The 23,450-nt window shown below is 32.5% G+C and overlaps 2 protein-coding genes across 2 annotated transcripts in view; both read left to right on the top strand.

The window, feature by feature from the left end:
• Positions 1-23,450, top strand: part of LOC139512301 (tyramine beta-hydroxylase-like) — a 47,167-nt gene that overhangs the window by 8,131 nt on the left and 15,586 nt on the right. The window contains exons 3-8 of the mRNA XM_071299803.1: positions 2,494-2,626; positions 4,481-4,579; positions 7,297-7,476; positions 8,391-8,557; positions 8,941-9,184; positions 11,227-11,323. Of these exons, the coding sequence (XP_071155904.1) occupies positions 2,494-2,626; positions 4,481-4,579; positions 7,297-7,476; positions 8,391-8,557; positions 8,941-9,184; positions 11,227-11,323 (920 nt within the window). The remainder of the gene's footprint in view (positions 1-2,493; positions 2,627-4,480; positions 4,580-7,296; positions 7,477-8,390; positions 8,558-8,940; positions 9,185-11,226; positions 11,324-23,450) is intronic.
• LOC139510365 (uncharacterized) lies at positions 13,669-22,601 on the top strand. Its single transcript, XM_071296947.1, has 6 exons — positions 13,669-14,491; positions 15,994-16,082; positions 17,133-17,204; positions 18,053-18,136; positions 20,214-21,605; positions 22,503-22,601. Exons 1-6 carry the CDS (start codon positions 14,110-14,112, stop codon positions 22,599-22,601), a joined length of 2,118 nt encoding a protein of 705 aa, XP_071153048.1. The 5' UTR covers positions 13,669-14,109.

Below are 23,450 nucleotides of genomic sequence, written 5' to 3'. Positions count from 1 at the left end.
TGCATTAATCTATCCTACCTCGTCATGCTCATTTGGCTAATCAGAGCTTAACTCATTTGGTTTGTCATTGCTTATCTCATCCGGCTTATCAGGGCTTTGAAAATGCTGAATCAGATCTTCCTCAGTCTGTAAAGACACAAGAATCACTTGAGGTGGTGATCATGATGATGACGATAGTCCTATCTTAGAATCACAGCCAAACATTGCTTTGTATGGTTATACCAGAATGATTACTGTTGTTTTTTTCAAACTGAACAAATTTCAACCCTATATTCCACTTTTTACTCTCATCCAGATAACCAGCATATCTTTATTTCCTCTTTCGACACTTTCTCAAAGTTGTTGCTCTATGAAGTTTCTAATTATAGACATAAACACTAGTAAAACATAAAAACGTAACATACAGGCAACATTTTAAAAGAATAATATTAAATTCATTTTACACAACCCTTTTTTGTAGCTTTGCAATATATTTCTATCATCTATTTCATGTATTTCATATTTACACAATTTTCCTGAAACAGAGCAGACAATTTGTGAAATTTTCATTAAAAATTTCAGGCATTTGACAAAATGACCAGTTTTTTTGGCATTTTATAAAATGCCTGTCAACTTTAGGCATTTTAGAAAATGCCTAAAAATTCAGTCATTTAAAAAATGCCTAAATTTAGAAAATGCCTGCAACAAATATATATGGTTGGATGATTTACATGATCATTAGAAATGATAAATATTCAGATTATTTAATATCATAGTTGACATATATCACGAGTTATTACAATGTGATTTGAAATTTTTAATCTTACTATATATTCTCAATCCACAAATAATATAAACATGAGGCCTTATAATATACCATGAAATATGAAAGTAAAAACTTATCAAACTGTTCATTTATCAATTCAAATAGAAATAAAATCCACTCCTACCCTACGGATTATTTTTCCCTTGTATCAAACTACTATGGGCCCCCACAGAGATTTTGAAAGGTAAAGCAGGCGATCATGGCACTCACCTTTCACAAAACATTGGATTTACAGTTCCAAATCCGATCAAACTTTGCTGCGTCTTTAAATCTCTTGTGGGGAGGAGTCACATATTCCTAGTACGGAGAAACTGAGAATCAGGGACCAACTTCTATACCAAAATCCTTTGACCACAAAAACGTGGTCGAGTTATAATAATTGATGAAACACATATATATCTGATAAGGGTACACAAAAAATGTTGATTGCTTGATTCTTTATCAAAAGCTTATTTAAATTGACACTTAGACATTTAATAGATTACACAATGGTTTTAATATTGACTTTTATAAAATGGTCAATATCAGACTAATCCAAATAAAGGGGTAGGTCCGGTAAGGACCGATTTTGGCCTCAAATTTCAGGTTCATCTGAAGAAAGATTTTGACCACTTTTTAAACACTGAAGTGTCTATTTTATTTTAATTAATTAGTTTATGTGAAAGATTTTAACAGATTTAGTAATTAAAAACGATCCGATTCAAGGTCATTCAGACAAATATGAAAAATCTACCTAATATGCCGAAAAATGTCACTTTTCAGATGGTTTTAAGTAAAAATGAAAGTGGCCGCATCCGTGTTCATCCTCAACCTTTATATATGTTATGTATTATCATAAAATACAACTTACATTTCAATATTAAGGATGAACACGAATGCGGCCACTTTCGTTTTACACGAAAACCGTCTAAAATATAACTAAAATGCTAGAATTATGAGGATTTCAGTAATTTAGCATGACTTAACGGTGCTTACCGGATATATGTGCATTGTATTGTCAAAATCAGCCCATATTTATGTAGCAGAAGCATTCTACTGTCCAATAAATAACTAAAGGTTTACATTTTAACAATTTTGTAAAACTGCTATATTTTGGGGCCAAAAAGGGGTCTTACTGAACCTACTCCTTTGAGATCTTGTACTGCCTTTTTTGTTGTTGGTTATTGCTGGACGCCGTACTTCAATAGCACATGCTTGTGATTAGCAAACGTTAGGGGAAACAAAGAAACGTTCAAGACATCACTGCATACTTATTTGGATTAATATCAAAATGTTCTGTTCTTATGGAAACATTAAAACAAATTGACCATATTGAACACAAACAATGGACAACTTATGTAAGTTAAGCTGAATTAAATCAGTCTATTTTATTATTGTTAATCTGTTCTGTGAAAAGCACATATATCTGTTTTTAGACACTACTGTAATAATTTAAAAAGACGATGGAGAGTTGCACCACATCTAATTAATAAAAAAAAAATGCTATCTACGTGCCTTGATAAAAAAGGTCTTTAAGTTATCTCAACTCCTTCTATTTATAAACTGTATGCTATTTGATCGATCAAATTTTACCGATATAGGACTACAATAAATGAGTTTTTTTGTGTTGTTTAGTTGTCCCATTGCCGCAGACCAAACTATTTGTACTTTATTCATTGATTCTTAAAAAATGTCATAATATTTTGTAGAAATGGACCTCTGATTTCTGTAATACGGACTCTGACAATGATGGATTAAGTAACGGAGAAGAGCTTGGTGATCCGGACTGTATCTGGACCCCTGGACAACAACCAATGAGAACAGGAAATATTTCACATCCAGGTTCGAAAACTTATCATTATAATTGCACCAATATTAGAAAACTTATCATTATAATCACACCAAGGTTAGAAAACTTATCATTATAATCACACCAAGGTTAGAAAACTTATCATTGTAATCACACCAAGGTTAGAAAACTTATCATTGTAATCACACCAAGGTTAGAAAACTTATCATTATCATTATAATCACACCAAGGTTAGAAAACTTATCATTATAATCACACCAAGGTTAGAAAACTTATCATTGTAATCACATTAAGGTTAGAAAACTTATCATTATAATCACACCAAGGTTAGAAAACTTATCATTATCATTATAATCACACCAAGGTTAGAAAACTTATCATTATCATTATAATCACACCAAGGTTACTTAAGTCGATTACTAGACATAAAACATGTACACATTAAGATATATTTAAGTAAGATTGGACAAACTTAAGTTGTCTAAGAATTCCACCTACAGCTATCTCTAAATAATAATAATTTCATGTGAACATGACTGTATCACATGGTATATTTATTATATATTTGACAAAACGTTTTTTTCCGCAGTTCGGTTCTAGGGACCAACGTGTACCCTAGGCCAAATAAAGCCCGTATTGCACAGTTTTCTTTATCGAGATAAACAGTAATTGAGTGTAGTTTTCCTGACGTTCAATGGCAAATATGTCATTGATACTCAAGAGTCGTTCCCTTTATTATAGACGGTATGAAATAATGTTCCGCGACTTAATATTAAGTCGTAATATTGACCACAAATAGGTACAAAATATCATGTACGTCATATAAAGTACAAATACACTATTTGTAATATTATAGCTACAGTTCCCTTCCAATAATTGATTCTGAGCTGCTGAAAAAACAGTTGAAGTATTTTTAGTTTATGAAACGATTGATTGAAGTATAATATAAGACGCCGGGACAAGTTGCTTACTATTATTGCGACGAAATGTCAGCTTAGCGATTTTTTTGGAAATTTCATTCCTTATTGTTTTCAGCAATTTAACATAATGCCTGAATCAGTTGGAGACGTGCTTTGTATCTAGTCGTATTATAAAATGTGACAGATTAGGCCGAATTTTGAAGATGCGGTTTGAGTGACAATGAGACAACTCTTCAAACAAGTCATCATTTATAAAAGTAAATCATTATAGGGCAAAGTTTGGTTCAAGTCAGAGCCTTGGCTCACTCCGGACAGTAAGCTATAAAGGGGCACAAAAAGACTAGTGTAAAACCATTTATAAAACAAGAAAACCAACGATCATAATACAATATTGGCTGCTGTAACCCAATTTTTAACGTACATACCTATTATGTCTGTTTATTTTGTTCACTCATTGTTGTCAATATTATGAATGAACACTATAGGACTGACATACAAGTGAGAGGTTTAGCCAGCCATAAAACCAGGTTTTCTATGTGAGGTACTTTTGTAACCTTATTTCTTTTCAAATAAATAAACGTATATAGAATTCAAGAAAATTAGGACAAAAAAAAAAAAAAAATTTGAAATTTTACCGACGTATCAACATGATAATAAAGCGACAATTAATTGAGTCAACTTGAATTTGCTATTAAATCAACATCAAAATATCGTCTGATGTAGGTTGTTTTGTTGGATTCTGTCATAAGGATGGAAATACAATTTAATAGTGCCTTCTCTGTTAGATGAATTCGTAAGATTAAATATATATATAAAAAAATCACAATAGTCATCGTAATATGAACGTTAATACACTGATTAATCAAATACATTCTTTGATATGAAAGTCTCATAAAATATATGTTAGAATACTAGTATTAGAAAGTATTTTTATTAAACATTATTACTATTATTGTACTATTACAGGCATATGTGAACCATTGATATCAGCTACGTGTCAACAACAGAATAAATGGCTAAAATGTAATGGCAACAGAGACAACTGTGAATCATTAAATGAGAAAGGTACTAAGTGTGCAAATACCATAATTATAACAAGACGTTTAAATTAACAGATAGAATAGGGAAAATCAAAACCTTCGCGTTTGTTGTTCAGTTTTGATCTTAAAACTCCAACAGAATAGTTTTGCTGTATTTGACAAAACCTTTTGGAATGTTAGGTTTTCAATGCTCTTCAACTTTGTACTTTATTTGGCCATTTAATCTTTCGAGGATCATTGATGAGTCTTTTGTAGAGGGAACGAGCATCTAACGTTCAAGATTTGTTCATGGTATCTTCTATGAAATTTAAAATGGAAACGGGAAATGCGCAAAAAGACGATAACCGACCACAGAGCACACACAATTCTTCTGTGCATCAGTTGACCATATAACAATAAAGTTTATTAGTTACCAAATGGAACGCCACCTTAACTCTGAAACATAAAAATGAACCAACATTACATAAACATATAAGACTAACAAAGGCCAGATGTACTTGGGACAGAAGCAAATAATTCGGCAGGGGTTCAGCATGTTTTATGATATCTCTAAAATGCGGAATTAAGAAACACACAGCAATATGCACAGTAAAGTTCAATTCGAAACAAATATTTTCCTCTTTATATATACTAACAGGTGAAACTAAGCAAAATGACAATAATTAACAAAAAAGCTATTACGGTGACCTATAGTTGTTAATGTCTGTGTCATTTTGGTCTTTTATGGATAGTTGTCTCATTGGCAATCATACCTCATCTTCTTTTTTATGTTTACTGTTTAGCAATACTGATATTAAATAACCTCATCATAGATACCAGGATTAAATTTTGTGTTTACGCCAGACTCATCAGTGACGCTCGAATCCAAAAGAGTTAAAAAGGCCAAATAAAGTACGAAGTTGAAGAGCACTGATGACCAAAATTCCAAATTGTTTTGACAAATACACCTGTAAAACATTCCTTAGATAGAAAAGCCTTAGTATTTCAAAAATTCAAAAGCTTTGTAAACAGTTAATTTATAAAAATGACCATATCAATGTAATTCATGACAGCACAGAAGTGCTGACTACTGAATTTGTGCTACCCTCGGGGAATTAAAATTCCATCAGCAGATATGTCAGCTTTCAGTTCCAGACTTCAATTAAACTGATTGAAGTCTCTTCGTTATATTAGAATCAAGAATAATCCCTCCCGTTAGGGTTTTAGCATCATACCATCATAAAATAAACGATACGACAATATATCCCGTATCATTTAAACAACTATAGACATTTAACTACAAGGATAAAGGTGTTTATTTCCGATGCAAAAACGCTATAAGTGAATCCGTTTTAATTACAAAAAACTATATTTCTATTGAATAAATAAAGAAGAAACTGCTGTTCAATAGTTGCAATTTTGTTAAGCAAAGACAAATTCGAATAAACAACTAAAACTGAGGAAACACACCAACTATGAGAGGAAAACACGTAACAGAAACACTTAACTACAACAAACACAAACGACAACATACATAGGAACGGACTGTTTGATAACAACTGCCATATTTATGACTCACAGCTTATTTCAAGAAAACAAGAGCCTGATATCGTTAACCGTGATTTCAGTTTCAGTCACTTGACGTATTTGAAGATCTTCCTTTGCTGAACAATTTTGTCATTTACACTTTCTCTCTTTCTATAATAATATCAAAGATGATAAATATTAAACCAACATTGAAAAAATTACTACAAATCAACTATTTGTAGACAGTATTATAAACCCCAAAAATTGTTATCCTATTGGTCTGAATACTACTTGACTGGTAGATCTAGACCTGTTAAACAGTACACTTTCAGCTATCTCGGTTTTGCTCTTATTGCTTTAGTTTTTGAGATGAAAGTCAAAAACTTCATTTGGTCCCTGTTTTCATTTTTTAGAAACTATTGCCATACTTTTGAATGAATCAAATCCCCGAATACAATCTATAAACAAGATACACTAAGGAACATGCAAATCAAACTTTTAAGTACTTGGCGAAGTATTATCAGAGAAGAAAACTTTCATTTATAAAGAGGAATAAGTTTTGTATTTATTTCAAACATGTCATGCAGATTGAGGTTTAAATAGAACCTACAAGAAAAGCAGCGATCGAACAAAAAGCAACAGTTGTCGGACAAAAAACATATTTGGTAGGAAAAAGCAACAGACACAAAGCAAGAGTGTGGGACAAACAGCAAACGGACCGAAAGACGCGGACAAAAGAAAAAGTGTCGGACTAAAAGCAAAATAATCAGACAAAATGCAAAACCGACCGAAAGGAATGGACAAAAAGCAAGTGTCGAACGAAAAGAAAAACCGACCAAAAGCAATGAACATCTCAAATAAAGGTTTCATATCTTCCTACTTTGGTTTTGCTCTATCCTCCATTCAAATGTCAATGGGACAAAAAGGACTAGATCAAAAATATTTACATTGTTCGGAAACTTTGCGATTGTACCGGAACTCTTTATGAATTTATTATGATTCTGGTCCACACATGCACTACAGTTCCTAACTTAAAAGTACATCTGAAGCTTGGTACTTTAAATGATTTATCGCTGATAATTACTATAAACTTTGAAAGGGATTCGTGGAGAAGCTGGCAGACTTAGAACGTGAACGTTGATGGGTTAATTGCGAATTCTAATATCTCTAATACATGTTTTAACTAAATATAAAGAAAATCTGTCTTATTTACTCTTATATATTTTATTGTTGAAGGCATTCTCCGAACATCTATTCGGATTCCAGCAACCAGTATACCAACAAAACATACATCATACTATTGTATGTTATTTAGACTACCTAGAAATGACACATTCCATCTTGTGGGAACAAAACCGATCATCGATAATAAAGATATCACACACCATATACTCCTGTTTGGCTGCAATGAACAAGGTAAGTGCCTGTTAAAATAATCAAGAATTTGTTCATATATATTTGAACATAGGGAAATCATGTATGATTGATATGAAAAAAATAGCATTTATTTCAAACTTCAATGAGATACCAAAAAATAACAAAATAACCCAGAAGTCTTGTAAAGATTTCCTAACTATATTTTAAACTCTTAACTGTCCTGAATCTGTAAAAGTCAAACTATGACTTACAAAAAAGTCAAAGATCGGCCATCATCATCAGTCTCAAACTTACAATAAATCTGCAGTTGAAACATAGGCCATCACTTACAAAACCTCTGACCTGGGACAGGCACCTGACTCCATAACTTAAATTTTTCTAGTGAGGTATCAACTGTCCCCTTGTTGATTTTGTAGAGGACAAACAAATGGTACTTGAAAAAGATATAACTAATGGATCTCTAAAGCGTGGGTTACTTAGCTGAAATCAAAACATACAATTGATTAATATTTGTAAAACATTAAAATCAGGATGGTCCTTTGGTAAACTTAATTAGCAAATTAACGTAGTAAAAAATAGATATTGACGATTTCTATATTGCCGTTCTAGAGCTATGTTTCTTGTTTAGAAAATCATACTTTATGTCGTTTTCCTTCTAATAAAACAATGAGAATTTCGATAGTGACGAGTTTTACTTCTTCTGCTGTATAGCATATTTTCCTTTTTAGATGGAAAAGGACGTTATGTCTTTTCATCGTGATAATTTTATCAGCTTTTTGGCCAATTCGTTTTAAAATAGTCCAAACTAGACTTAAAGGCTGATTTTGAGAATTTACACTGATTGCTGTCAGGAGTTATGCACCTTGATTGATCAATGCATTAAAGTCAAAACTGGTTTGCTGTTCCTTTCTCTCCTGTTTGTTTTAATAACTTTAACTTTCCTTGTTTCGTAGAAGGACAAATTATACCATCGGAAGAACCATATGAATGTGGAATGTTAGCGCACAGACAATGTGTCAATATTATTGGGACTTGGACAGTTGGAAGTGATGGCGATTGTTTCCACAATGCTACTGGATTTAAAATTGGATCATCTGGGTTTCAAACTGCAGCTTTACAGGTATAAAAAGAATATCTGCTCTCAAAGTTTTATAAGTGATGTTACGACATTTTGAATACACCTTTTAAAATGTTTACTTAAAAAAATAATCCCAAAAATTGTGACTCGCTTAGTGAAATAGCAAATTAAATGTAAAACAAAACTTTACTTGATAAACATTGACTTCAGTAATCGCTCATTCATACTACTGATAATATTAAAACATATGATAAAAATGATATTGCTTGTACTGTAAACTGCTTTTCGTGGACTAAGCTATAATTATATTTATTTACTTTTGAAGATACAGCTCTTCACATATTCCAAATCCTTGGCTTTCAAATTCAAATATTTGTAGGTATCTGTGTAAAATATTGATAAAGTATTTCAAGTTAATTTTTCAGATTCATTGGAATAATCGAAATAGAATTCCAAACATGACAGATTCCTCTGGACTAGAGCTTTTTTATACTCCAAACCTTCGACAATATGAAGCTGGCATGTTTGCTGTGGGACAAGAGTACCTAAACATTCCACCGCGTGTTCCTAACATTAGCTTCCGTTCGAGATGTTCCAGTGCCTGCATAGAAGTGATGTTTCCGAAAGGTGTTTTTATTACAAGAGCAGTTAACCATATGCATTATAAAGGTAAAATATCACCGTGAAGTAGAACACAGTTCTGTTTGTTCAGATAGTTGTTTTCAGAGATTTAATTTCACATTCAGATATACTTATGGTTGTCTTTTCATTTACAATCCAAACTTTTTTTAATGGGTTCCATTAATATTCAAATGTATCACCCAGAACTAGAAATTAAAAAAACAACATACAAAACTTTCGTCGCCTTATTTATACTTATACCCCAAAACTGATATATACGGTCATCTCAGTACTAGAATTGACAAGCGAGACGATTTTAATCTTGAAATTATGAATTTCCATCTTAGTAGCATGCATCAACTACTGAGACTTTGTAAACCGTCACCAGTGTCTGAGCAGAAAGTGGATGAATCAGGGGTATGTCAAAAAAGGGGCGAAACATACCAGAGAAACATACCAACGCAGAGATCGAAAATAAACTGACATCACCATGGCTAAAAAAGAAAAAGAGACAGACAAATAATAGTATACAAGACACAACATAGAAAACTAAAGACTAAGCAAAACGAACCCCACCAAAAAAACGTGGGATGATCTCAGGTGCTCCGGAAGGGTAAGCAGATCACGCTCCACATGTGCCACTTGTCGTGGTGCTCATGTTATTACAAATCTGGTTAATAGTCTAATACGGTATGACTTATTCGTGAAAAGGTAAAGGGAGTGTAGATACGACACAAGTAACATATCCGATATCATCTGTGAAACGGATATTTCATAACGGTCAACCAACTCGTAATGGCGTCCGTAAAATTTACGAAGACATAATTCAAACTTCACCATTTGGAAATCTGGTTTACTAGCTTCTTGTAAAGCAACTCTCTATCAATGAAATCATGATAGGAGATAGGAATATCGTATCAATGGGTAGATACATACACCGTATGGAGGCGCTGTTAGAATGGTTTCTACATAAAAATGTAAAGTTCACAGTTTGGAAGCTGAAATCATCTCTTTCATCGTAAAGTTTTATTTTCAACCGACCATCATTGTCATTTTGATATGTAAGTCAAGATATGAGACAGACCACACTGTACATGCTGTATCTGTTGTATGATTTATATTTAGTTCCATGTGATAGATGCGTTCAACATAATCACCAAGTTATGAATTATTTAGTGAGAGAACATCATCTTTATAGCGGAATGTAAAGTTAGAGGATATTGGTAACTTCTTTGCTTTCTTCCTAAGAAGTTCCTGTTTGAATTCAGCCTCATAAGAAAATAACGGAACAAGTCGACAAGAAGAGGGGCACAATTGGTTCCCATGAGAATGTCGATAGTTTGTTGTAAAACACGGCCTCCAAACGTAATTAATATGTTGTATATCAAGAAATCAAGCATCTTGATAGTATCAGTTTCAGATATTGTTTTATGTGAATCACAGTGATTTGTTTACAAAATGGCCCTAAGACAACATACTTATATCTACGTTGGCCAACCTACAACAAAGCAATACCAGTGATTCATTGTAAATATTAGCGCACGGTCAATGCTTTTTCAACCCTATACAAGTATTAAAAGAAGCATTCAACACTACATTTTTTTGCTAGGATCATGAAACACGATTTTATCAAGTATTTCCCTGTGCATTTTATTGTGGAAGCTCGTGTCATCATGAATGTTACTTTTCATTTTGAAATGTAGGTTAATTTCAGAATGAATATTGATTGCTGTTAGCCAAACAACATTACATATTATAATGAAACAAACCACATCTTCTTATATCTATGTAATGTAAATAAAATAGGAATCTGAAATTTGGAAGTATTACTGATCATGATTTGTCTGCTTAAAAGATGATTTTATACTCGAACCATCAATGCCACCACAAGGAAATGAATTGGGGTCATGCATTTTTTGTACATTAAAAAATTACAAGAACTAAGGGTTGGGGACTCGGGATTACTGGATTTAAATAATTGTTTAATTGTATATATATGTGTTTATTTTCGTTGATATTGCTAACCTATTAAGTGCATGGCAATAAACATATGAATTGCATTATGATATCAGTTTATATGCGTTTTGTAGGTATACAACAAAATATAGAGATATACAGGGGAAACAAGAAAATACGAGATATAACTCATGAGGAGAAATATACATATGACAAACCAGTATTTTATCAGTGAGTACATTAATTGATTCATAAGTCAAAAGCTGTTATAATGACCTGTTTGTTTCATCTGTCACGAACATGTATAAAGTTTAAATCACACAAAAATACTGAACTCAAAACGGAAAGTCCCAATCAAATGGCAAAATCAGATGATAAAACACATCAAACGAATAAACAACAACAGTCATGTTCCTGACTTGGTACTGGCATTTTCATGCGAAAAAAAATGGTGGATTGGACCTTGTTGTAAAGCGTTAAACCTCTCACTTGTATGACAGACGCATCAAATTCAATTATATTGACAAAGATGCAGGAACAAAATGTCACAAATACAGGCACAACAAAAACATTAACCCAACCAAAAACTGGGGGTGATTTCATGTGCTGCTTCACATGTGGCACCCGTCGTGTTGCTCATGTTATTACAAAGCCGGTAAAAAGTCTAATTAGGTAGGTCGCATTCCCGAAAACGGAACGGCATTGCAGTTACGACACAAGGAACATATCCGATATCATCTGTATAACGGATATCCCACAACGGTCAACCAACTCGTGATGGCGTCCGTAATATCTCATTTGTTGGAAAGTTTTTGTTTCAACCGGTGTACTATTATCTTAAATCAAAAACAGGGCACGATGAAGATAAAACCAGCTATTTCATGATTGTTAGATAGTGACATAGTTTAATCATGCCTATATAAATGCGAATCATCCAAATTAGTAAAAGAGAGGCGATAGATATCAAACATTCCATTCCAACTCATAATTCGAAATATAAACTGATAAAACCATTGCTAAAAAGTAACAGACCAGCAGGCATTCAATTGTACACAACACACACTAGAGACAGAGCAACAAAACTCAACTAAACTCATCTCAGATGCTCCGAACGGATAAGCAGATACAACGCTAACCTATTTAAATCTTGGATGTATAGTTTCTTTGTTTCTAAAAAAAATTCATCATATCAAATGAAAGCCCTGGAATATCGTATCGCATTGGAGATATGGACTACGTATTCAGGAACTGCTAGAATATTACTACAAAGAAATAGAAAGATCACAATTTGGAAAGCTGAATATTTTTTCGTTTTGTTTTGTTTTCAACCGACCCTTATTGCCAATTTCTAAATATAAGTCAAGAGATGAGACGGACTTCACTACTCATTTTTAATGCCTTTATAGTTTGCTGTTCGGTATGAAACAAGGAACCATGTTGAAAGGCGTACTTTATCGACTTTGACTTGGATCGAGAGTTGTCTCATTGCTATTTATACACACCACATCTTTTTATATAACTTATAACTGTATCTGTTAAATCCTTTGTCTATGTTAGATGGAATAGATGTGTTAATATTCAAAATATTTTATTACGTAGATAAACTCCTGATAGGTTTCAGGATTAAATATTGTATTTACCAGACGCACGTGTTTTCTACATGTACATAAGATTCATCAGTGACTCTAGAAAAAAACCAGGTCCATATAAAGCACACCATTGAAGAGTCTTCATTTTTGTTCCGAAATTGAACTTTACTTTTTTATCCATATACGGTAATCCATAATTCATATCTGTTTACTGAAAGTGTGCGTGTGTCTCAAATAATGTTATAATCATCAATAGTATTGCAGAAAAAAATAGAAGTTTGATGAGAAGATCGACCTGTACGTTCTGTTGTCTTGATAAACAATCAAATTAAGTGGTAAATACATTGATCATAGACACCAGTATTAAAGTATATGGGAAATTTAATAACCTAAAAAAAGATTCATATAAAGTAGATGTATGTGGTCAATGAGACAGCATCTTAGACGACTTCTCCTTTGAACTGTTTATATGGTCATTTCGTGGCCTTTTATATCTGCCTACGCGGTATGGGCTTTGCTTGATGTTGAAGGCCGTACGGTGACCTACAGTTGGGTGCAGACCAAGCATTACATGTAGACGGGCCGAAAAAGTTAACGCGGCCGTTTTACTCGCGTGCACTTCATGTAAACGCCGCGTTAACTGTGCGTTAACTCCGAAATTGCAGTAGACATTAAAAGTAAACGGGCGTTTACTTTCGCGTTTACCTCCGCGTTAACGCAAAAACGGCGCGTCTTCTAATTTTGTAAAGAGTAAACGGGCGTTTACTTTCCCGTTTACCTCCGCGTTAACGTGGAAAAATGCGCGTCTTCTATTTTCCTAAAAAGTATAAACGCGCGTTTACTGTTTGTAGTAAACGGCCGTTAACGCAGATTGTCATCGTAACCTGGATACACTGACCTAAAATATGAAATGATAAGGAACATCAAAATTAATTGACCAACCGGTCATTTCTGCTTGACATATTGACGATAAAAGCTACTTAAGTGCCAGTCTGCCTAAGGATCAGGCAATATCGTATTTTATGTAAACATGCATTGTTAAAAAACATCAACTCCTATACTTTTTTAGAAACCTTACATGACATAAATACTAAAAAAATGAAGCATTAGTTATGTTTTGTTATTGTGGTTTATTTCCTGGTACCATGAAGTTGAGACTTATTCCTTATATACCTAAGTAAATTTATCACTTTTGAAAATTAATTTATAGCTATTACCAGATCTGTGTGATTATATCATTATGATTAATAAAACATATTATTACTTGTAATTCTGTCTTTCATCTTCTTTCAGTGGGTTTTTTTGTTTTTCTGATATTATTGATAGCAGAAAAATTTCCATATTTTAGCATGTTTTAATAGAGTTATCTCCCCTTTCGGAACTCTTTATGTTACTAATCATAACAAATGGACGTCACAGTTGACTAACATGACTGGCAGAAGATGTAATTTTTCTATTTTCTGTAACACAGAGTGTGGTTTTTCGCCGTATTTTCAAGAAGATCAAACTGATATATCTATTGCAAATTGTAGTAAAAATATTGAAAACCATCTGGCTTCAGTTGGGCTGAAGTCAGATGATATTCCTACAGAGGGACATTTGATATGCTTCAGGGTAGGGATTTTCTCTGCCTTGAAGTCATATGCTGTTTGCCCATTGCATCGATATGCATTAGGCATTTGTTGGAGAAAAAAGGCAGGCTGTTCACACCCTCAACACTCAGGAAAGGCTAAACCAGATAGAGCAGTGACCCTTGACATGAGCAGAGCCATTTCCATGTATGATGGAAAATTGGTTCCTGTTGGATCAGGTAATGAACAACAAATATTTTAGCACATTATTTTTAAAAATATAAACAGGTTTTGTCACAGGTATTGAGGTCATACATCAATCATAAATCTTTTTAAAAAAAGGGGGGGGGGTATGAAAAGGGAACATTTCAAACTTGTCCCAAAAAAAACAAACACAAAACTAAACAAACTATTGAAAATATTCTTAATAAGAATTCTTGCCGTTATATTTTGTGATGAACACTATCAGAGGTGAAAAAGGTGGCATGTGTAATGAATATTTAAAACTTTTTCGAACAGAACATTGATTTAAACAGTGAATATTTGTTTTCAAGGGGGGTTCAGGTCTGAACCCCCTGGCTACGGGTATGACATTTGTATAAATTTTATACATGCTTGTACATATTTTAGGCAGCAAGTGTTCATTTTATGTTTCTAATTCAATTTTAATAAGAAGTATAAGGAGCAATAAAAAAGAAAGAATAATGCATCAAAATATTAGATACATTATATTATGTACAATGTATATCAGTGCGAGATTCTACAAATCAAAACACACTAGATATTTTTATATGATCAAAGTAGTCTGTTGCTGTCGTCAACAATGCACAAGGCCATGTACACACAAAATGGACAAATAAACAACCATGTGGTTTTTGAATATGTATGTACATTGTACATGTATCTTGGAAAATACATTTATGTCTACAATATTGAGTTTCTATTGAGAAAAAAAAAACGTAAATCTCTATATAGGTAATATTCTTATATAATTTCATACTGCAATCAGCCATTTATTATACAAATACATTGTATCAGGTATAAGTTCATAAGTTGTTTACATGTAAAAATAAATTATCCAATATCCCCACTTCATGATGTTGAGCAAGCTGTATAGTAGGTTATTATTTGGCATGCAAGTACATTTATATTTTGGTCCACCTTTCATGCCTTTCATTCAGTTATGTGATTTTCTTTATAAGATCAGTTACAACTACATGTTCTTACAAATGTCAACAACTAAATTTTCAAACATGTATACAATGTATCATATGCTGATGTAAATTACTGGATAAACAGAATATAAATTTTATTTGTACTTCGGAGTTCCATGACTTCAGTCTAAGACTCTTGCTAATGTACAAAAAAAAAAGGCTTGGAGAGGCTAAAGCATAATGAAGTCAATTTAATATCTTCCAACAATACATGTACATGTATTATATACATATAAATACTGCATTAATATAGAAACAAATAGTAAACTACAAGGCCTTCATCAATGAGCACACATTAGAATATATATGTCATTGTGCACTTACTTTATTTTTATAGAATGATATATATTTATTGAACACGTAACATAATTATATGATGATGAATATCATGATAGTAAATTATTGATTTTTGTAGGTTCATGTATTCATTTATATATGTCCTTCAGCCTTATTTTACAAAATGTTTTATACATGTACTGTATGTTGTATGTTCAACTCGTTAAATAAGTTTTTCTTTTTTTATGCAGGAATTTGCCGTAAATGTAGAACTGTCGTCTATGAACAAATTTCAAACTTACATGAAGAAGATATTGATTGTGATGCTTCAGAGCCAGAGGTTTGTAAAAAAAAATAGTTTTTAATATTATGAAAAAAAATATTTGTCAACTTTAAAAGGCATGATAATGACAAGAACGTGTTCAATTATTATAAATAATATCACTGCTTTGTAAAGAAGGGACATGCTGATCCCAACTTTTTATGTGCAAAAGAAACAAGAAGATATTATATGTTATTATACTTCACGTTAAAATGCCATATTTTGATTGACTAAGACGGGGGTGTCAATTTACTCTATCACATGGCTGAGCGGGTGACAATTTTTTTGAATGTTACCCTCTCGTCTACATTGTAGACCAATCAGAAATCGATAATTCAAAGAACAATGAATTGAATTTACATCAAGGAATTAAATACAATGCTTAAGTTCTACATTTTGGCTGAGATTTTATTATCGACTGTTAAAATAAATAAAATCTTGCTTGACTTTTGTTGTTTTTTTCTAATGCCCGTAACGTTTTTATACCCGTGACGTCATAGAAAATACTTTTATAATGAAAGTAATCTGTAAAAGCCAATAATGATAGGACATTCAGTATAATAAATTAAATAACACATAGCTGAGAGGGTGATAGAGCAGATTGGAACCCCTCGAAAAGGCATTGTCAACCTTAGGTTCGCCGCGGTTGACAATGTTTTCTCGGGGTACCAATCTGCTCTAACACCCTCTCAGCTATGTGTTATTTATATAATAGCCAATGACACAACCGATACACCAGAGACAAAAAATTGAAAATGACATAGAAAATCCACACAGTAACACTCCCTCTTTTCTTTTATAAGCCTTTAATGAGGCATGCTTACCAGAGCAAACACTAATCTCCAAGGTTTTAATTTAATCCAAATTTTAGTGAAAACTAGGAGAATGAATAACAAGCAAATCTAAATAGAAAAAAAAATATTCTTACCTTCATGGTCGAAAATATACAAAGATTGTAATGAGCAGAGCTACACAGGGATGTTATTTTTGTTTTTATTTTGCTTAAAAAATCTTAAAACTATCACTGATATAAATAACCATTTAGTCTATGACTTGATTTTTCAACAGTGTATACATGAAAACAGAGAAAAAACAAATGGAGGTTCAGAGAACCAAGCTAGCATGAGTAATAGTTGCAGGGTAAGTGTTTCAATTTGTTTCCATAGAATTAAGTTAAAAAAAATCATGAACAGGAAAACATGATATAAGAATATGAGGTGACATACAATTAGTATCTACACCAAAATGTAGTAATTGTAAATGTAATGTCTTTAAAAAAGTTGAAATGTAAGCATTGTGGTAGTTGTAAAACAGTTTGTTACAAAAACATGCACCTCTGTTTATTATGTGTGATTCAGCAAATGTTCATTCCACATTTCTGTGAATTTCCTGATTATCAGACAATGATTCAAATTGATATCTTAGCACTCAAAAATAATCTTTGAAAATGTCAATTATGTTCATAGATATAGGAAGATGTGGTGTGAGTGCCAATGAGACAACTCTCCATCCAAATAACAATTTAAAAAAGTAAACCATTTTAGGTCAATTTACAGCCTTCAACACAGAACCTTGGCTCACAGCAAACAACAAGCTATAAAGGGCCCTGAAATTACTAATGCAAAACCATACAAAACAGAAAACCAAGGGTTTAATCTATATAAAAAAACGAGAAACACGTATACATTACATAAACAACTGACACCTACTGTACATCAGATTCCTGACTCAGGACAGGTGCAAACATACATGTACCGGAAGCATATTATGCTATAAGCTGATCCATTTTGCCTTGTCAAAATACTGAGTAGCAAATGCAAGCACTGTATTTTGTATGATTCTATATTGTTCATCTCAATTAACATCTTGTATGAAAACTTTAGGGGATTTTTCACTGGTACTTGTTTACCTGTGGGTATTTTGTTTATTGAATAAATATAAAATATGCTTGTTAACCATTCAAACTGATCTACATCTATATTTTATAGGTTGACAGTGGTATTGGGAATGATGAGTATTTTCTGAGAGACAGGTCATCTGAGTCCTACAAGACCATAACAATTGATAGTCAGGTAATTCATGTTTTCTAAATAATCAAAATTATACATGTACATATAACTGTGAAAATTTTGTAAAGGGCATACAACATATTCATAAACATGTATGTTCATGCAGTCTGAAGGGAAAATGAAGATATTGCCATATAGTAATTATTCCCAAGAAAGACATCATTATACCAAATAATATTCATGTTTTATCCAACACTGTAGAAACGGGAGGGACATAGTGTTACCCAATACCTATTGGTATCTTTCTGTACTTATGTTTGCCTGAACCGAATTAATTAACGCATAACGCATAATACCTCAAAACACAATGAGAAAGATGAGGTATGATCATTCGAATGGTATTTACATGTTAATGTTCCATGAGGTACAAAATTGTATGTAGATATAGGAAGATGTGGTATAAGTGCCAGTAAGACAAATCTCCATTCAAGTTACTATTTATAAGAGTAAATCATTATTGATATATTATCATTACGGAGCCTTGGCTCACACGAACAGCAAGCTATAAAGGTCCCTAGGGGTACGTGTTAATGTTCCATATGGCCCAAAATAAAATATTGTTTGTTTCCCCAATCCCGACCAACCCTGCAAAAATGGTCCTACTCATGAAATTATATTGGCAAAACTAAGTCAAATATTATTTTATTCATTTCTGATAATATTCAGGCTTTTCGGAAAAATAAAATTATTTACCTACCTACCTACCCACACCTGGCTTGGCAGGGTCGGGATTGGGGAAACAGACAATATATTGATTTAGGCCTATGGTAAAAAATGGTCAAGGTACAAAATGGCCAGGGTACGAGATGTTTATGGTGCGAAATTACTGTAACTCATGTGGTTCTTTGATGTGGTCCAAAAGGTCCCAAATTAAACTAAGTTTGATTTTTGTAACAAAATGAAGGTCAAATTTAATAATGACGATTTTGACTTTTACTGTTCAGGAGTTATGGTTCTTGAAAGATTGAAAAATGGCATTTTCAGTCATGTCCGTGCATTTACGCATGAACTGTTTAACCAAAGCTTTTCAAATTTTAATATGTTGTTACTGATGACAAAATAGAGGTCAAGTTCAATAATGATGATTTTGACTTTTACCGTTCAGGAGTTATGGTTCTTGAAATAGTGAAAAATGGCTTTTCTAGTCGTGTCCGTACATTTACTCATGAACTGTTCAACCAAAGCTTTTCAAATTTTATTATGCTGTTACTGATGACAAAATGGAGGTCAAGTTTAATCATGACGATTTTGACTTTTACTGTTCAGGAGTTATGGTTCTTGAAAGATTGAAAAATGGCATTTCCAGTTGTGTCCGTGCATTTACGCATGAACTCTTCAACCAAAGCTTCCCAAATTTTAATATGTTGTTTCTAATGACAAAATGGAGCTCAAGTTTAATAATGACAATTTTGACTTTTACCGTTCAGGAGTTATGGTTCTTGAAAGATTTAAAAATGGCTTTTCCAGTAGTGTCCGTGCATTTACTCATGAACCATTCAACCTAAGCTTTTCAAATTTTAATATGTTGGTACTGATGACTAAATGGAGGTCAAATTTGATATTGATGATTTTCACTTTCACCGTTCATCAGTTATGGTTCTTGTGATATTGGCAGGATACAAATAAATGTTAATAAATCCGGTTTGCTGTCGTTGTGACAGCCTCTTGTTGATTATGGGCCCAGTTTTCAAGTTGGTCCAAATCTACGCCAGAAACCTTATCTGTGTCAACTATTTAATCCAAATCCAAATTCAGAATTGTATCAAGCTTGAATGTTGTGTCCATACAGAAAATTACGTAATCAAATCTGCCGTAGACTTGGAGAAAACAAAAAACTGCCATAAATTTGATTTATTTGAAGATGTACCGTCACACTTGCCATAGATTAGTAATCTGCAATAGATTTAGAACCGGCCATATATTTGGAAACCTCCATAGATTTTAGTCACACACATATTATAGTGGCAATGTTCTATGTTTCAACATTGTGCCATTTAAGGCTTTTTATTAGGCTACTGTTTTGCATAAAAATTTACCTAATGTAAAATTATGTTGTCTACATACATGTACCTATTTTCAGGAATCATCACAAGGAACAAATTTGTCCCAGACATCTAACTGGAGTAATGAGGGAATGCCTGTAGATTTGAGTACATGCAATAACGTCCTGTCATCTCTATCTAAAGGGGAGATCAGCCCACTAAAATACCAACTCCAATCATCCATAGAGACGGTTAGTAAAACAACACAGCTGTATGTTGAAAGAAAGGCAGATGAGGCAATAAGTGCTGTTTTGAATGCTATTGCACCAGGTCAGAGTAGCATATTGCTAGCTCGTATCTTCAAACAAAAAGCAGACAATAATCAAGGCTCATCTGATAACTACTACGATGAAATGTTTAATTCCCTGATCAAATTGTACAATGAGGCAGATAACAATATTGTCAAGGAACAATTATTGTCAATTATGGCATCCAAAACAACAAAAGAACAACTTTTAAACAGAATTCCAGGACTAACCAAGTATAGAGTTGACAAAGTAAGGATGATGAATTTTCAGTCAATTTATGACCAACATGATCAACCTCCTGTGAAAAGATCAAGAATGGACCCTGTGAAACTTGAACATGCCTTGTCTTTCTTTTTTAACCCAGCTTTCCATCAAATTGTTTCCTATGGCACAAGAGATATAAAATTAGAATCAGGTGAAGTTATAACAGTACCAGAAGTAGTAAGAACAGCTTGTCATTCAACCTTGATTGATATGTATAACTCTTACAGTGAAGAAAATGAGTTTACTCCTTTGAGCCGTGCAACCTTATACAATATTCTTAATGTATGTTCTGCATCAAAGCGCCGAAATCTACATGGTCTTGATAACATAACAGCTGATGGACATAGTGGTTTTGAGTTAATAGAAAAACTTATTAAAGGTATTGAAAATGAAGATATCATATCCCGGGAAAAGAAAAATGAACTTATCCAACAACTGAAATCGGGCAAGGAATATTTGAAAGGGGACTATAAATTACACATATCTCCCAACTCAGAATGTGCTGACCACTGTATTAAATGGGGCCTTAGTGACCCCAAAGTGCCAAATTATCAGTCAAAGTGTGACCATGACCATTCAATCAAATGTGACAGATGTGACAATATATCGTCCGTTTTAATTAAGGTATCAAACTTGCCATTTGGTTCTGATGACAAAACTGAGTTGAAACTTGCACTTGATCAAATAGAAAACTGGAAATGCCATATAATGAGAACTGTCAACCAAGACCTTGCCAGAACTGACATGTTTGATAATATGAGTGAATGTCAAGCAGTGATGGTGATTGATTGGGCAATGAAATTCCTCCCTTGCTCACACAGGGAAAAACAGTCAGATTGGTTTGGCGAAAAGGGATTATCATGGCATGTTGCAGTGTGCATCTATAAGGAGAAGAAGGATGATCAAGTTAATTTGAAGGTAATTTTAATCAGATTTTGCAATGTACTGAACATTTTTTTATGGCCCCGTTTAAATTGATGGTGCCATATAGTTTTACCCTTATCCAACACTCTGCAATAAACCTTCAAATTTAAGTTTAGTTCCTCAGCTGATTTTTTTCTATAATTTAGAATTTCGAGACTTTTGATTTGAAATTTGTTGAAATAACTGAACTCATCACAGTTACTTTTTTTCTATACACCTTCAGATTTTGAGCTGATTTTTTAGACTACTTTTATGTTTGTGTACACATGTGTTGTTGAAAATGCATTTCTTTCAAATTTTTGAGAGGCAGCCATTTGTGTACTTTTATTTTATAAAACAAAATGGATCATCCATGACAGACACTACTTAAAAATTCTGCTTGCATTGCTTTTCAAAATATTATTTTTGTAAATTGTAAGCATCTATTTTTTTTTTTTCAAACCTGTTTTTATGTAAAAATGTATGTGTGACAATTTGTGGCTTGAAACGTACATATTACAAATGATTATAAAACTTTAGTTCAACACTTTCCATTCATAAATATCCACATCTACTCCTAGACCAGTGATGTTTAAGATTTCTACCATTCTATATAGCAAAATATTGAGCACTGAAATTTTACTCAAAGGAGAAAGGAAGGCTACTTCACACTTAGTGCATGCAACTTTCAACATCTATTTAAAGAATTAAATTAAAAATTGTAAGAATGACAATAATAAAGTAATTACTGTAAACCAACTTATTTTTGCGGATACTTTATTTCATGTTTTACCCTTTCTTGACCGCCTTATTTTTCTACTCGCGAAAGTCGTGAAAATAAATCGCTCGCGAAAATAAGTTGGTTTACAGTATTCATATTTCATATTTTTTAATGAAGTCTTTTTCTTTCAGCACCAAACATTTGTTCATATTTTGGAAAGTGCAAGCAAGCAAGATTGGATTGCTGTAGCAGCTTTCATCAGACATACACTGAGTGAAATTTTTATTTAATTGAACAATAATTATAGTAAATTTCTTGTTCATCTTAGACAGACTGACTCGTAAAACAAAATTATTTGATATCATTAACCAAAACTGACAATATTTACCTCTTAACAATTAAGTTATCTTATTCTATATAGAAGTAATTCAGTTATATTTTCATGCCATAATTGACCATATAATACGTAACAATTGACAGCAATTTTTGTACCAGCCTGACGGACATGACCTCTTTTTATTTTTAAATATTGAATAGTAAACAAAATTCAGTAGTTTTCATACATCAGACTAACTCGTAATATATAATTATTTGTTTGCAACACCAAAACTGACCATATAAGCAATTTATTATGTAAATCTATATAGCCGGCATAGTAAATGAGTTATATTTTGATATAAAGATTGATTGTATAATAAAAAAGGAAGCAATATTTAAATATTATAACATAACTTTTTTTTTGCATCAATTTAGAGTGACAGCATGTCCTTTTTCATTCAAAATATTGAATCACAAACAAAATTAAATAGTTTTCTTACCTCAGACTGACTCATATAATAAAATTATTTGTCGGCAACAACACAAACTGACCATATAAGCATTTAATTATGTAAATCTATATAGCCGCATAGTAAATGAGTTATATTTTTATGTAAGGATTGATTGTATAAGAAAATAGGTAGCAATATTTGAATATTATGACATAACTTTTTTTTTGCATCAATTTAGAGTGACAGCATGTCCTTTTTCATTCAAAATATTGAATCACAAACAAAATTCAATAGTTTTCTTACCTTAGACTGACTCGTATAATAAAATTATTTGTCCGCAATACTCAAAACTGACCATATAAGCATTTC

This window comes from Mytilus edulis, chromosome 2 (genome assembly GCF_963676685.1).
Source record: "Mytilus edulis chromosome 2, xbMytEdul2.2, whole genome shotgun sequence".
Taxonomy (NCBI): domain Eukaryota; kingdom Metazoa; phylum Mollusca; class Bivalvia; order Mytilida; family Mytilidae; genus Mytilus; species Mytilus edulis.
Note: the sequence above shows the minus strand (reverse complement) of the source record. Positions and strands in the feature narration are given on the sequence as shown.